General features: G+C 38.0%; 1 protein-coding gene across 1 annotated transcript in view; it reads left to right on the top strand.

The window, feature by feature from the left end:
• Positions 1–13,713, top strand: part of RANBP17 (RAN binding protein 17) — a 347,799-nt gene that overhangs the window by 89,583 nt on the left and 244,503 nt on the right. The window contains exon 14 of the mRNA XM_052659359.1: positions 10,965–11,100. Coding sequence (XP_052515319.1) covers positions 10,965–11,100 — 136 coding nt within the window. The remainder of the gene's footprint in view (positions 1–10,964; positions 11,101–13,713) is intronic.

The raw sequence follows: 13,713 nt of genomic DNA on the forward strand, positions 1-13,713 counted from the left end.
TGTGGTCCACTGGAGAAGGGAATGGCAAACCACTTCAGTATTCTTGCCTTGAGAACCCCATGAACAGTATGAAAAGGCAAAATGATAGGATGCTGAAAGAGGAATTCCCCAGGTCAGTAGGTGCCCAATATGCTACTGGAGATCAGTGGAGAAATAACTCCAGAAAGAATGAAGGGATGGAGCCAAAGCAAAAACAATACCCAGTTGTGGATGTGACTGGTGATAGAAGCAAGGTCAGATGCTGTAAAGAGCAATATTACATAGGAACCTGGAATGTCAGGTCCATGAATCAAGGCAAATTGGAAGTGGTCAAACAAGAGATGGCAAGAGTGAACATTGACATGCTAGCAGTCAGCGAACTAAAATGGACTGGAATGGGTAAATTTAACTCAGATGACCATTATATCTACTACTGTGGGCAGGAATCCCTTAGAAGAAATGGAGTAGCCATCATGGTCAACAAGAGAGTCCGAAATGCAGTACTTGGATGCAATCTCAAAAACGACAGAATGATCTCTGTTCGTTTCCAAGGCAAACCTTTCAATATCACAGTAATCCAAGTCTATGCCCCAACCTGTAACACTGAAGAAGCTGAAGTTGAACAGTTCTGTGAAGACCTACAAGATCTTTTAGAACTAACACCCAAAAAAGATGTCCTTTTCATTGTAGGGGACTGGAATGCAAAAGTAGGAAGTCAAGAAACACTTGGAGTGACAGGCAAATTTGGCCTTGGAATATGGAATGAAGCAGGGCAGAGACTAATAGAGTTTTGTGAAGAAAATGCACTGGTCATAGCAAACACCTCTTCCAACAATACAAGAGAAGACTCTACACATGGACATCACCAGATGGTCAACACCGAAATCAGATTGGTTATATTCTTTGCAGCCGAAGACGGAGAAGCTCTATATAGTCAGCAAAAACAAGACCAGGAGCTGACTATGGCTCAGATCATGAACTCCTTATTGCCAAATTCAGGCTTAAATTGAAGAAAGTAGGTAAAATGCCTAGAGCATTCAGGTATAACCTAAATCAAATCCCTTATGATTATACAGTGGAAGTGAGAAATAGATTTAAGGGCCTAGATCTGATAGATAGAGTGCCTGATGAACTATGGGCGGAGGTTCATGACATTGTGCAGGGGACAGGGATCAAGACCATCCCCATGGAAAAGAAATGCAAAAAAGCAAAATGGCTGTCTGGGGAGGCCTTACAAATAGCTGTGAAAAGAAGAGAAGCGAAAAGCAAAGGAGAAAAGGAAAGATATAAGCATCTGAATGCAGAGTTCCAAAGAATAGCAAGAAATCAGAAAGCCTTCCTCAGCGATCAGTGCAAAGAAATAGAGGAAAAGAACAGAACGGGAAAGACTAGAGATCTCTTCAAGAAAATTAGAGATATCAAGGGAACATTTCATGCAAAGATGGGCTTGATAAAGGACAGAAATGGTATGGACCTAACAGAAGCAGAAGATTTTAAGAAGAGGTGGCAAGAATACACAGAAGAACTGTACAAAAAAGATCTTCAAGACCCAGATAATCACAATGGTGTGATCACTCACCTAGAGCCAGACATCCTGGAATGTGAAGAAGTCAAGTGGGCCTTAGAAAGCACTACGAACAAAGCTAGTGGAGGTGTTGGCATTCCAGTTGAGCTCTTTCAAATCCTGAAAGATGATGCTGTGAAAGTGCTGCACTCAATATGCCAGGCACATTTGGAAAACTCAGCAGTGGCCACAGGACTGGAAAAGGTCAGTTTTCATTCCAATCCCAAACCAAGTTAAATAATAATGAAAATTAAAAGTTACGTTATGTCCATAGTTACATCAGTCTGTCTTAGGATAGTTAGATGTCATCAGATAAAGAAGAGATGTCATATAGAATTGTTGTTGGTCAAGGCATTCGCAAAGTTGAAGAAAGTCCTTTCCTTGAAGTGGAGAAACCCACCATGTTATGCCTTCAATTGATGAGGAAGTTGAAAAGCTGAGAGCTAAGTCACATAGTTACTTCTAAGGCTTCAAGATCTGTGATGGTATCTCTGCACAAAAACTGTCTGTCATTGAGATAATCCATTTTTTTTTGGTTATTATTATTTTTTTTTACTTTGCAATATTGTATTGGTTTTGCCACATATCAACATGAATCTGCCACAGGTGTACACGTGTTCCCAATCCCGAACCCCCCTCCCACCTCCCCCACCCCACACCATCCCTCGGGTCATCCCAGTGCACCAGCCCCAAGCATCCTGCAAATACATTTGAATCAGTTCTAATGAGGTAGATGAAACTGGAGATCATCCCATTTTTGGAGGGGCAGTTTGAGCCCTCATAAATGTATGGGTTAAACTTTAAACCAGCTGTCTTCATTTCCTGAATTAGCTTACACAGATGTGTCTTAATAATGTCATTCGCCTTTTCTACCTTTTCTGAAGATTAGGGTCTCCAGGAACAGTGTAAGTGATATTCTATTCCTAGATCTTTCGACACCCCTTGAGTTACAGCAGCTTTAAAGAAGGAGCCATTGTCACTCTGAACTTTAGAGTTAAGATCCCACTTACGTGTTGAGAAGTCTATACAGTAAGATTTTGCCCATTAGTAAACTTATGAGGTTTAGGCCATTAGCGAAACAACAGTAGCAGTTACCCTTAAGGCATGTGGCCTTAGCCTTTTTTTCAGTAAGGAACTAAACTCCGATCCTGTGGGCAAGCTCAAAGTTGGAGCCTGCAGAAGAGCAGCTTGGAGAACCTTCAGAAGCCTTTTGAGTCTGTGGGGACCAAACCAGCTTGTTAGTTTGGGCCTGCTGATTCTTAGTTATAAGTTTATATAGAGACTGGGCAAGTTCCCCATAACCCGGAATCCAAATACGGCAATAGCCTGTTATGCCCAAGAGTCTTCTCAATTGTTTTAAAGCCATAGGTAGAGGATGATATAATATAGGTTTAACTCTAGAAAGCAACCTTCAAATCAATGACTGAAAAATATTTGGCTCATTCAGGAATTTCAGACAGTAAAGTATAAGGATAAGGCACTTATTATTCGTATATCTTGAACAAGTCTCCATTTATCATTTGACTTTACACCCAAAATAGGAGTGTTCATGGATTATATAGGATTATTATAGGGAATTAATAGCCCTTGTTCCTTTAAATTTTCCATGATGGGTTTTAATCCTTCCTTAACCTTGGGCTTTAGTGGGTACTGCTTTTGATGTGGAAATAGGTGAAGGTCTTTGAGCTTGATAATGACAGGAACAGCATTTTGTGTTCTACCCACAGTTTTTACATCAGAGGGAAAGAGTGTGGGCAGGAGGAAAAGAGGGTGACAGATGATAAAATTGTTGGATGGCATCACTGACTCAATGGACATAATTTTGAGCAAACCCCAAGAGACAGTGAAGGATGCGGAAGCCTGGTGTGCTGTAGTCCATGGGGTTGCAAGGAGCATGACTGAACAACAACAAGTTGTAGTCGCTCTTGGTTCTGTGCATAGTGGCTAAAAATCTGAGTTGCCCGGTGTACATTTTCACAGCGGAGGTTGAACAGATGGTGTGTCTTCTTGTTTCAGTGCTCATACCATAAACATGTCCTTTTTGCCTTCGGATTTAGTGCCGTATTTTTCATGCCTTGTCCTTTCTGTCAGTGGTCTCGCTGTTTAAGACGTCCCTCCAGCATAGTGCTGAGGTGCTCTCTGGTGTCCGTAAGCACAAGAAGGCTGTAATGTGCCTTACAGAGAAAGTACATTTGCTAGACAAACTTTCTTCAGGAGCAAATTTTAGTGCTGTTAGCTGTGAGCTCAAAGTTAATGAATCAAAAACGTATATTAAATAAGGTGTCTTTAAACAAAAACACATAAAACAGCTTATGTGTTGAGTAGCTGATGAAAATATTGTGACCAGAGTTCCTCAGCAACCTATTCCTTTATTACCTCTAGGAGCAGTGGTTTAATATTTGCTAATTCAGTTTTTAACAGCAATTTTATAGCACATAACTGCCATAAATAATGAGAATCAATTATAAAAGGTGGTGCATTCCACACCTGGTTGCTCACTTTTACAGTTTTCCCCAGGGACCACATGGAACAGCTATGTTTCAAAACAGTCCGTCTCGGTGGTGGCAGGGCGATGGGGACTAAGGGCAAGCAGTTTCTCTCATCACTTGCTTCTGTGGCCCACTCTTTAGTGGCTGAAATCTGCTCCTGGAGTGTTTAACTTTTCTATGCTTCTTAGGTTTGTTCCTTGGCCCCTTTGAGGAGATGCTGGGCCTGCCAGAGCTTCTGTTGGTTCTATTGGTTGAAGGTGGGGGCTGGCTAGAGCTATGGTAGGCCTTTCCTCTCCCTTGAGTGAGGATTTATAACTTCAGGAACTGTATGAATCTTTCCTGGGGCTACAGGGCAAGTGGTTGAGCCCAGGGATGAGATGAGGTGGTGGTGAGGATGGTGGGTATTTAAGCCAAGCAGATTCAAGGTGGGGTATGTACCAGGACTAACGTATTTTGTCTATAAAAAAACATAAATATGTGTTCTAACATACTGAGATTTTAGATTAAGAACTATGTTTTATATAAAAATTTAAAATACCAATTTCATATGAAGAAATTCCAAGTTAACTAGAACTGTAATACTATTTGCCTTCTGTGTATTATTGTTAGGTGATAACCATTGTAACTCCTGGGAAAACACTACAAAATTAGAAGTTCAGAAGTTCTTGCCAAAGTTTATGTTACTTTATCAGGAAAAGGTTGATATTCATAAAAACTTTCAATATCATGATAATGACATTTAAGACATGTTTAAAATTTCAAAATATGCTACTTTGACTTAGCAAATAAGAATATTTGTGCTCATGCCACACAATTCTAATTAAATAAAGATAATTTAATAGTTATTTCAGTTTCACCCATCGTGAACAGAATGTAAACATTTTGAGAGATTTCCTAAGGATTCGTTTTACCCTGTGCCCTCTCCATGCTGTTCTCACCTACTTGCCTCCCACTCATTCCTCATTTTTCACTGAAGACTTTTGCAACTAGCTGTGCTTTGCTCTTTGTCCCAGACATGGCTGTGGTACAGATAAGTGTCACTTGTTTCCCATTCGGTCGTGTTGCTTCCTCTTCTCTACTCAGAAACTTCGAGTGGCTTTTTCTGTCCCGCACGAGAGAAATTCCACAATCCTGGCCATGGCCCAGAGTGTGCAGTGCTAGGTCTCTGACCGTGCTTCCTGTACTTGGTCATTCAGCTCAACTGCGTACACTGGCGTCCTTGGTATTCTTTGAGTGGCGCTAATGTATTTTCGCTGTAGGGGCTCTGTGCTTCCCTTCTGCTCGGAATGCTTTCTCCCAGATTTTATGCAGTACTCTTGTCACTTCAGTCAGGTCTGTATCCAGATGTCTCTGCCTCTTTTGACCTCCCTTTCCAAAGTAACATCCTTATCCTACTCTAGTGTTTCTTCTCAGTACTTACTATCTCTTAATGTTTAGTTGTTTATTTCACTAGAATAGGGGAGGAATAAGCTTTATCTGCTTTGTTTGCCCCTGTATTTTTATCTCCTCTGTGTGGCAGAACCTGAATTCAGAGTTTTCTCTTAATCTCTTGAGTAGTATAAAAATATTACACTCTTCTGTAGATAGGTACCAGTGTGTGTGTGTGTGTGTGTGTGTGTGTGTGTGTGTGTGTGTGTGTGTGTGTGTGTGTGTGTGTGTGTGCGCGCGCGCGCGCACGCGCTCAGTTGCTCAGTCATGTCTGACTCTTTGTGACCCCATGGAGTGTATTAACTTCCTAAGATACACGTTTTTTTTTTTAACCTTAACTGAGCCCTCCGCGTGGCTCAGTGATTCTGTGTTGCTGTAGTAATTCCTATCTCTGATCACCAAACACTTACCGAACTGGTTCTCTTGCAAGTTTTATCCCACATGTGCTTATTCAGTGACCAAAATTAAACCCATCTCTTCCATCTGCTCCCAACCCTGACTTTCCCCATGGTCTCATCACTGTCCACTTAATTGCCCAGGCTTAAATCCTGGGAGTTCTCCTTAACTTTTTCTTCTTTCTCTCACCAGTGTCCATATGGTCATCAAATTCTATCAACTTCTACCTTCTAGTTTTCCTAGCTAGTTTCAATTGCTTCTGTTGCCCTGCTGTTTTAACTCCTGTCATCATTTACCTAGAGACATGCTGTAGTTTGAAATGGACACTGTTTCCTTTCTGGCTTTCAAAAACAAAGATCTGATTATATCCGTGCTTTGCTTAAACTCTGCAATGACTTTCATTACTATTGGGATTAAAATTTATGTGGCTTGTCAGGCTCTTCATAATCAGGGTCCTACCTGTCTCATTAGCCTTATCTCCTGCCACTAACTGCTTTATAGCCATATCGGACTTTTTTTCAGCTCTTCAATGAGTCACACTTTTTTGTTTTTCGCTGACTAGATAACTACACACACTTGCCATTTTCTCTCAATGCTCTCTTTGCTCTGTTCCATCCAAGAATGTCAGGAGTTCTTGCTAATTTCTTCAAAGTGTTTATTATAGCACTTGTCATTCCTTATTCTAATTATTTGTTTTATTGTCTTTCCCAGCATGGATTATAGATTTCTGGAGGACTGGGAATATATATGTTTTGCTCAGTGTTATTTTCTGAACTCCTAACATATACCTACCATTATAGTAGGCCTTGAAGTATTTATTGACTGAACAACTACTTATGTAATTGGATATAAGGAGAATGTAAAAGAGATAAAAGAGTTTATTATCCAAAAATTCATTTCTTTATACTTGGAATGGTGTGCATATACTTGAATCAAAGTTATTTAATGTATTTTGTATTTGTATTCCCTTCATGCTCCAAAGATAATTTAAGATAAAGGTGAAAATAAATGTAGGCCACTAAATTTAAACTGCAAGTGAATATTCAGTAACCTAACCTAACCTATATACAATACAAACTTTGGTGTTAAGCATTTGTTAGGGGTGGCTGCAAATCTTTGGAGAGTACTATGGCAGAGACTGCTGGTTGTCTTGTATCTCTTCTTTCCTTCTTCTGCAGTAATAGAATACCTGAAATGTTTTGCTGGGCATTGGCCACCTGAATAAAGACTAGATTTCCTATAATCTCTTACATCTGGGTATGGTTAAGTGATTATATTCTGGGCAGTTGAATGTAAGTAAACGTGGTGTGTGTAACATATATGCACATGGGTTTATCTGAAGAGTCCATCCTAAACCATGAAGTTACTGGGCGAGTGAAGGCAAGTATAACAAGATGGAGGGAATCTGCATCTAGATACACCATGGCGCTCCAGGTAGTCCTAGAGCATTGCCTTGGACTTTTGTTTGAGAGAGAAATAAACATCTATATTGTTTAAGCAATTGTTATTTTGGATTTCAGTTACTTGCAGCTGAACTTTCTGCATTAATGAACTATCAAAGCTTATTTGACAAAAGGATCATGTGCCCCTCTGAGAACTTTTTCCTACTCTCCTGCTTGGAGAGTTACTTAAAATCACCTGAATCCAGAGATGAGGCTTGGTGTCTGTATTTATTTAACTAAAACTACTTCAGCAGTCTATGCATTGACCAATACGTAGACTTTAGAAGCTAGCTTTGTTCCTCCTTTCAAAATCAAAGAATAAATACTCTTTAGAAAAACAAACCTGGTTGATAATATGATTCTTAAATTTGATCTTTATTAAGCTTTCCTTCATGAATTTTAATAGCATAAAAGATAGTGAGTGAAGTTACTTTTAAATAAGTAGCTTAATTTAGCTATTTAGCTATAAAAATGGTTGCCAAAATGTTATTTCATAACACTTTGGCAGCAAATACCAAGATTTATAAAGAAGTTCATTTGATGTAAACAAGATATTTTCTTCTGAGGAAAAAGCACAGTAGTTGTATTTCAGTGAAATATAAGTTTATATTCACAATGAGATTATTAAAACTTGACATAGCCTTAATTATATACTGTGTTTTAGAAAATTAATAATATGAAAAAAATAATTGGGCAAGACGTTTAGTGAGACAGATCAGTGGAATAAAATAAAATATCCAGAAAGTAATACAAATTCACAAATGGACCTAATGTATATGATAAGGGGTAATTCAAAATGGTGGGCAAAAATACACTATATGAGAAACAAATGGGTGTTGAAGCAGCTGAGTAGTCATCTGCAAAAAATGTTGAGCCATATCTCACAAGAGATGTTCAAAAAGTTCCACTGTATCATCAGTTCAGTTCAGTTCAGTCGCTCAGTCGTGTCCGACTTTCTGCAACCCCATGAATCGCAGCATGCCAGGCCTCCCTGTCCATCACCATCTCCCGGAGTTCACTCAGATTCACGTCCGTCGAGTCCGTGATGCCATCCAGCCATCTCATCCTCGGTCGTCCCCTTCTCCTCCTGCCCCCAATCCCTCCCAGCATCAGAGTCTTTTCCGATGAGTCAACTCTTCGCATGAGGTGGCCAAAGTACTGGAGTTTCAGCTTTAGCATCATTCCTTCCAAAGAAATCCCAGGGCTGATCTCCTTCAGAATGGACTGGTTGGATCTCCTTGCAGTCCAAGGGACTCTCAAGAGTCTTCTCCAACACCACAGTTCAAAAGCATCAATTCTTCGGCACTCAGCCGCCTTCACAGTCCAACTCTCACATCCATACATGACCACAGGAAAAACCATAGCCTTGACTAGATGGACCTTTGTCGGCAAAGTAATGTCTCGCTTTTGAATATACTGTCTAGGTTGGTCATAACTTTTCTTCCAAGGAGTCAGCGTCTTTTAATTTCATGGCTGCAATCACCATCTGCAGTGATTTTGGAGCCTCCCAAAATAAAGTCTGACACTGTTTCCACTGTTTCCCCATCTATTTCCCATGAAGTGATGGGACCAGATGCCATGATCTTCGTTTTTGAATGTTAAGCTTTAAGCCAACTTTTCACTCTCCTCTTTCACTTTCATCAAGAGGCTTTTTAGTTCCTCTTCACTTTCTGCCATAAGGGTGATGTCATCTGCATATCTGAGGTTATTGGTGTATCATAGCAGTATATATAAAAAGATGAAATATGAAAACACCTCAGATTTGGGTAAGACGTTGTTCTTATGCAAAATTCATAAGAGTTGTCTGAACAGTAGGTTTTTCATTTATTAGTTGAAAGGAAACAAGGTGATTGATGGCCAGAGTTTTAGAAGTTTTCTGCATGTAATCTTTTAGTAATTAAAAATTATAATGAATTTTTAATAAAAGACACCTTAGTGAAACCCTAAGGAATAAAAGGGATTGAAGGAGGACCACAGATGATGGACACAAGGAGGTCTCCTGGTATGCAGAACATTAGTTGTTATGAGATTAAAAAATAATAAATATTAGAGATGCCATTTTTTCAGATTCCAGTAAGTTCTAAAGTTTAGTATCACTCTGAATTATCTATGTGTAAAGACACTCTCTTTTACTGGTGATGGGAGTATAAGTTATTTCAGTTTCATTGGAAGGCAACTTCAGTGGAATAGCTATCAGAATTATAAATCATACTCTTTAAGCCAATAAGTTGACTTTTACTGTAAGGTTTATATTATAACTGTAAATGTGTGGAATGATGTGTTAAAGATTGTGAATTGCAGCATTTTTGTAATAGCAAAATATCATAAGCAGCCTTAGTGTCCATCAGTAGGGGAATGTTGAAAATGATATGGTTAGTTGCAGCACACTCCAGTATTCTTGCCTGGAAAATCCCATGGACAGAGGAGCCTGGCGGGCTACAACCTGTGGGGTCACCAAAGAGTCAGACATGACTTAGTGACTGAGCACATGTGGGCATATAATGGAATGTTAAACAGCTGTAGAAAGAGAGCAAGGAAGGTCTTTATATCTGACATGAAAAGTCTGTAAGGTCAGTGAAGAAAGCTAGGTGTAACAGTGTAACAGTGTAGTATGCTTCATATGTGTGAAGAGTTGGAAGGAGAATAGTTAGTCATATTTGCCTGTACATACATTTAAAGTCTCTGAAATGACACAGACTGTTGACAGTGTGTATGTGTATGTTCTTGTGTGCACACATGGATGGAAGTGGACGGGTTAGGGCTGGATCCACTTGCCTTTGTACAGTGAGAAAAAAAGTAGGTACTATTTCCTCCAGAACTTCTGTTTCTGTCTCTTAAAAATTTTATTATGGTATGCTGATTTTGTTAGCACCAGCCATTTGGCAGCCGTTCTTTGGAAAATTTTAATGAAAATAGATAATAGAAGGGTTTTTTTTTTTTTTTTGAGGGGGATGGGTGGGGGAAAATCCTAGGCTAAGCTTTTTATTCTAGTAAGTTTTTCTTTAGGAAATTTAACTTAGCCTTTAGTTCATTTATGACTTTTGATATAATTGCATACTTATATTAAAAACGTTTGATTTTGTTAAGATCATCTTGTAATTTATTTCAGATAAAATTTTTATTACTCATTAAGAAAGTGATATAGCTTGATGGGTGTACCTCTGTATTTTATTTTTTTTTGGTACTTTGAACCATGTGAGTCAAAATATATGGTTTGATGAAAATGTGTTATAGTGAAAAAGTACAAAATTACACATTCAATATCACTCTCTTTTACTAAAATGTTTTATAAATATATATGTTTTTATACATATTTAAGTTGACATCTATGTTTATATGATATATAATGCTAGGTATTTACCATATAGATGTTATATATTTATATGTATATCACATGTATTTATATATAAAATTTAGTAAATTAATGATTGTTATGTCCATGTAGGTTTCTAGGCATATATATGTATGTGTTAGGAAAAAAGGATAGAAGGAATTTGACCAGATTGTAGTATCTCTTAGTGTAGGATTTCAGATGATTTTTGAAATATTTTCCTTATAAGCATTTGTATTTTTTCAATTTTTATATTATATAAAATTGTTGATAAATGTTTTAATATTATTTCTCTAAGAATTTTTACTGAAGCCTTTTTTTTCCTTCATGAAAAGAGTTTTTCAGCTTATATCTTTAATGGATACCGGATTACCTCAGTGTTCTAATGAGAAAATAGAACTTGCAATTCTGTGGTTCTTGGATCAGTTTCGTAAAACATATGTTGGTGATCAGCTTCAAAGAACCTCAAAGGTAGGTTTTTACTAGAGATTAAAACTAGTATTATTGATGAGAAGATATTCACATGTAACACCTTTAAGCTCAATGATATATTTGAGCAGTTTTGACATAAAAAATTAATTGATCAATTGAAGACGATTAATTGTTATTAAAGGCAATGTGAGATTGCTTGTCTTATGCTTAGATTTACTGTTGTCTTTGAAGATTGATTGGCAGTTAGTAAATATTTTTTATGTAATTGGTCATCAAATAGTTAAGGTTAAAACACCACACTGAATTTTGCCTTATTGTATTGTATTTCAAGGTTTAAAACATAAGATTTACTCTTTTAGTAGTTCTGAGAGGTGTTTGTTTTGATATTTATTTACATGATTTATAGCATGTTTTCTACTCATTCCTCAGCATTTGTACATGATAAATGATGAGGACAAGAAGAGTAAGAAGACAAGCCTTTGAGAGGCCACAATTAACCTGCCTTAGTGGAGGGAACACTTGTACTCTGCTAGTTGAAAGTTTTAGCTTGATGTTTGGATAAATTGATCTTAAGGCAGTAAGGTGTTATTGAAGGCGTTTATGTGAACCTAACCAGATATTTAGTCGTACTGTGACACTTGAGTAAGATTTATGAGGTTTTCTTTTTCTTCCCCAAATCCTTCTCTGTAGTAAGTGCTAAGAATATGCTTACCTCCTTTGTATTTGTAGTTTGTATTAGTAATGTAGAGAGATTAAGTTCTAGAAGCAGCTTTTTATATTGGACTGAGCTTTTTTGTCCTTGGAAAATTTAGCTAAACCTTCAGTTCATTTATGGTTTTCTCTTAATAGTAGTTGTATAGTAGTTTGAAAATTATTTGATTTTGTTAAGATCATCCTTTTAGTTCAGGTAAAGTTTTCTTTGTTTTTCAAAAAAGTGATGTAGCTTGATACTTTCTTTGTCAAATATACTGTGCTATTTTATTGCTGTTTCAGGATTTTTTTTCATTCAGGATTAATGTTAATAGAATTATCTTAGAATTAAGCTAATACTGAATGAGACCACTAGGGAGAAAAAGGAGTAGCTAGATATAACTGTTTTAGTTTATATCTAAAACAAAGGTTATATCTAATAAGACAAAGGAGAATCAGACAAAAATTACATGGTATTAAATTTATACACATGGAATTATGATAAATTGTTAGGTTTGAAATGTACCCAGAGAGTTTGTATTTTGCTTTTGCAGGAGTGAATACACTGGAAATATTACTTATCTAATATCCATTTAGTCTGGGTTTTAAATCAAAACAGTGTAATATAGAGAGGAAAAGCCTTCAAATTATTGTGGGGCTTCCTTGGTGGCTCAGATGGTAAAGCATCTGCCTGCAATGCAGGAGACCTGGGTTCGATCCCTGGGTCAGGAAAGATCCCCTGGAGAAGGAAATGGCAACCCACTCCAGGACTCTTATCTGGAAAATTCCATGGCTACAGTCCATGGGATGGCAAAGAGTCAGACACGACTGAGCAGCTTCACTGGTTCACTGGATTCTTTAAGGCATACACAGATTTCATGTGACTGTAGCTCTATGGGTTAAAGGCATACAGGAATTCTCAGGACCTCTGGACCAAGGTCCTGTGACCAAGGTCAATGTCAAAACAAATAATCTGAAAGCTTCCTGGAGTCCTGTGCCTCCCTGGGCTGTTAACTTTGTGACCATTGCTGTACAGTCGGGAAGCCCAGGGCAGAGAAGAGAGATGCTCTGTAGTCTTGGCTGAGTCTGTGACTCAGCCAGTGTTCAGGTAGGCATGGTCTTGATTGTTCTGCAGTGTTTGCTGCTACTGTGGCAGGATTGACCTTGGCAAGACATGAAAAGTGGGAGATGGCTCTGTTGATATACAGTTGATTGATTTTCCCAAAGAAATGGGAGATCTAGATTTTTATGTAGAACCATTTTATATCTTAACAGCTTTCCTGGTTTATAATTGGAATAAACTACACTTATTTAAACTGTGGGGCATCCTAGGTAATTCAGTAGTAAAGAATCTGCCTGCCAAGCAGGGACACTGGTTCAGTCCCTGAGTCCAGTAGATCCCTTGGAGAAGGAAATGGCAACCCACCTCAGTACTCTTTCCTGAAGAATCTCATGAACAGAGGAGCCTGCTGGGCTACAGTCCATGGGGTCGCGTAAGAGTCAGGCACAACTTAGCGACTAAACAACTGTCTTCTAAAATGCTCTCTACCTGCTTTTCTATTTTGAGGAAAAATGACTTTGAACTTGTAAGTTTCTACTTTACTGTTACTTCCTATGTTTGTTCTGTCTCCTAATCTTATTGATTTTATTTTCTAAATATCTCTCAGTTCTACTCCTTTCTCAAGCCCCTTATTTTTTATCCTTGTTATTACTGCTTGTCATTTTTCACTAGATTTCAGAAGCCTTTTGGTTTTACTCTGAGTTTCCTTTTTGCCTCCTTCCAATCCATTTTCTATACTACCACCAGAGTAATCTTTTCTTTGGTAGAAAGACAGAATAGTGTAGTGAATCTTCCAGTTTTGTCAAATATGAATGCTTTGTCACATTTGCTTCAGATCCATATATTTCAAAATTAAACATTAAAACATATTGGTCTGATTCTGTTCTTCTCACTTCTTGCTC

Source organism: Budorcas taxicolor, chromosome 20 (assembly GCF_023091745.1).
Source record: "Budorcas taxicolor isolate Tak-1 chromosome 20, Takin1.1, whole genome shotgun sequence".
Taxonomy (NCBI): domain Eukaryota; kingdom Metazoa; phylum Chordata; class Mammalia; order Artiodactyla; family Bovidae; genus Budorcas; species Budorcas taxicolor.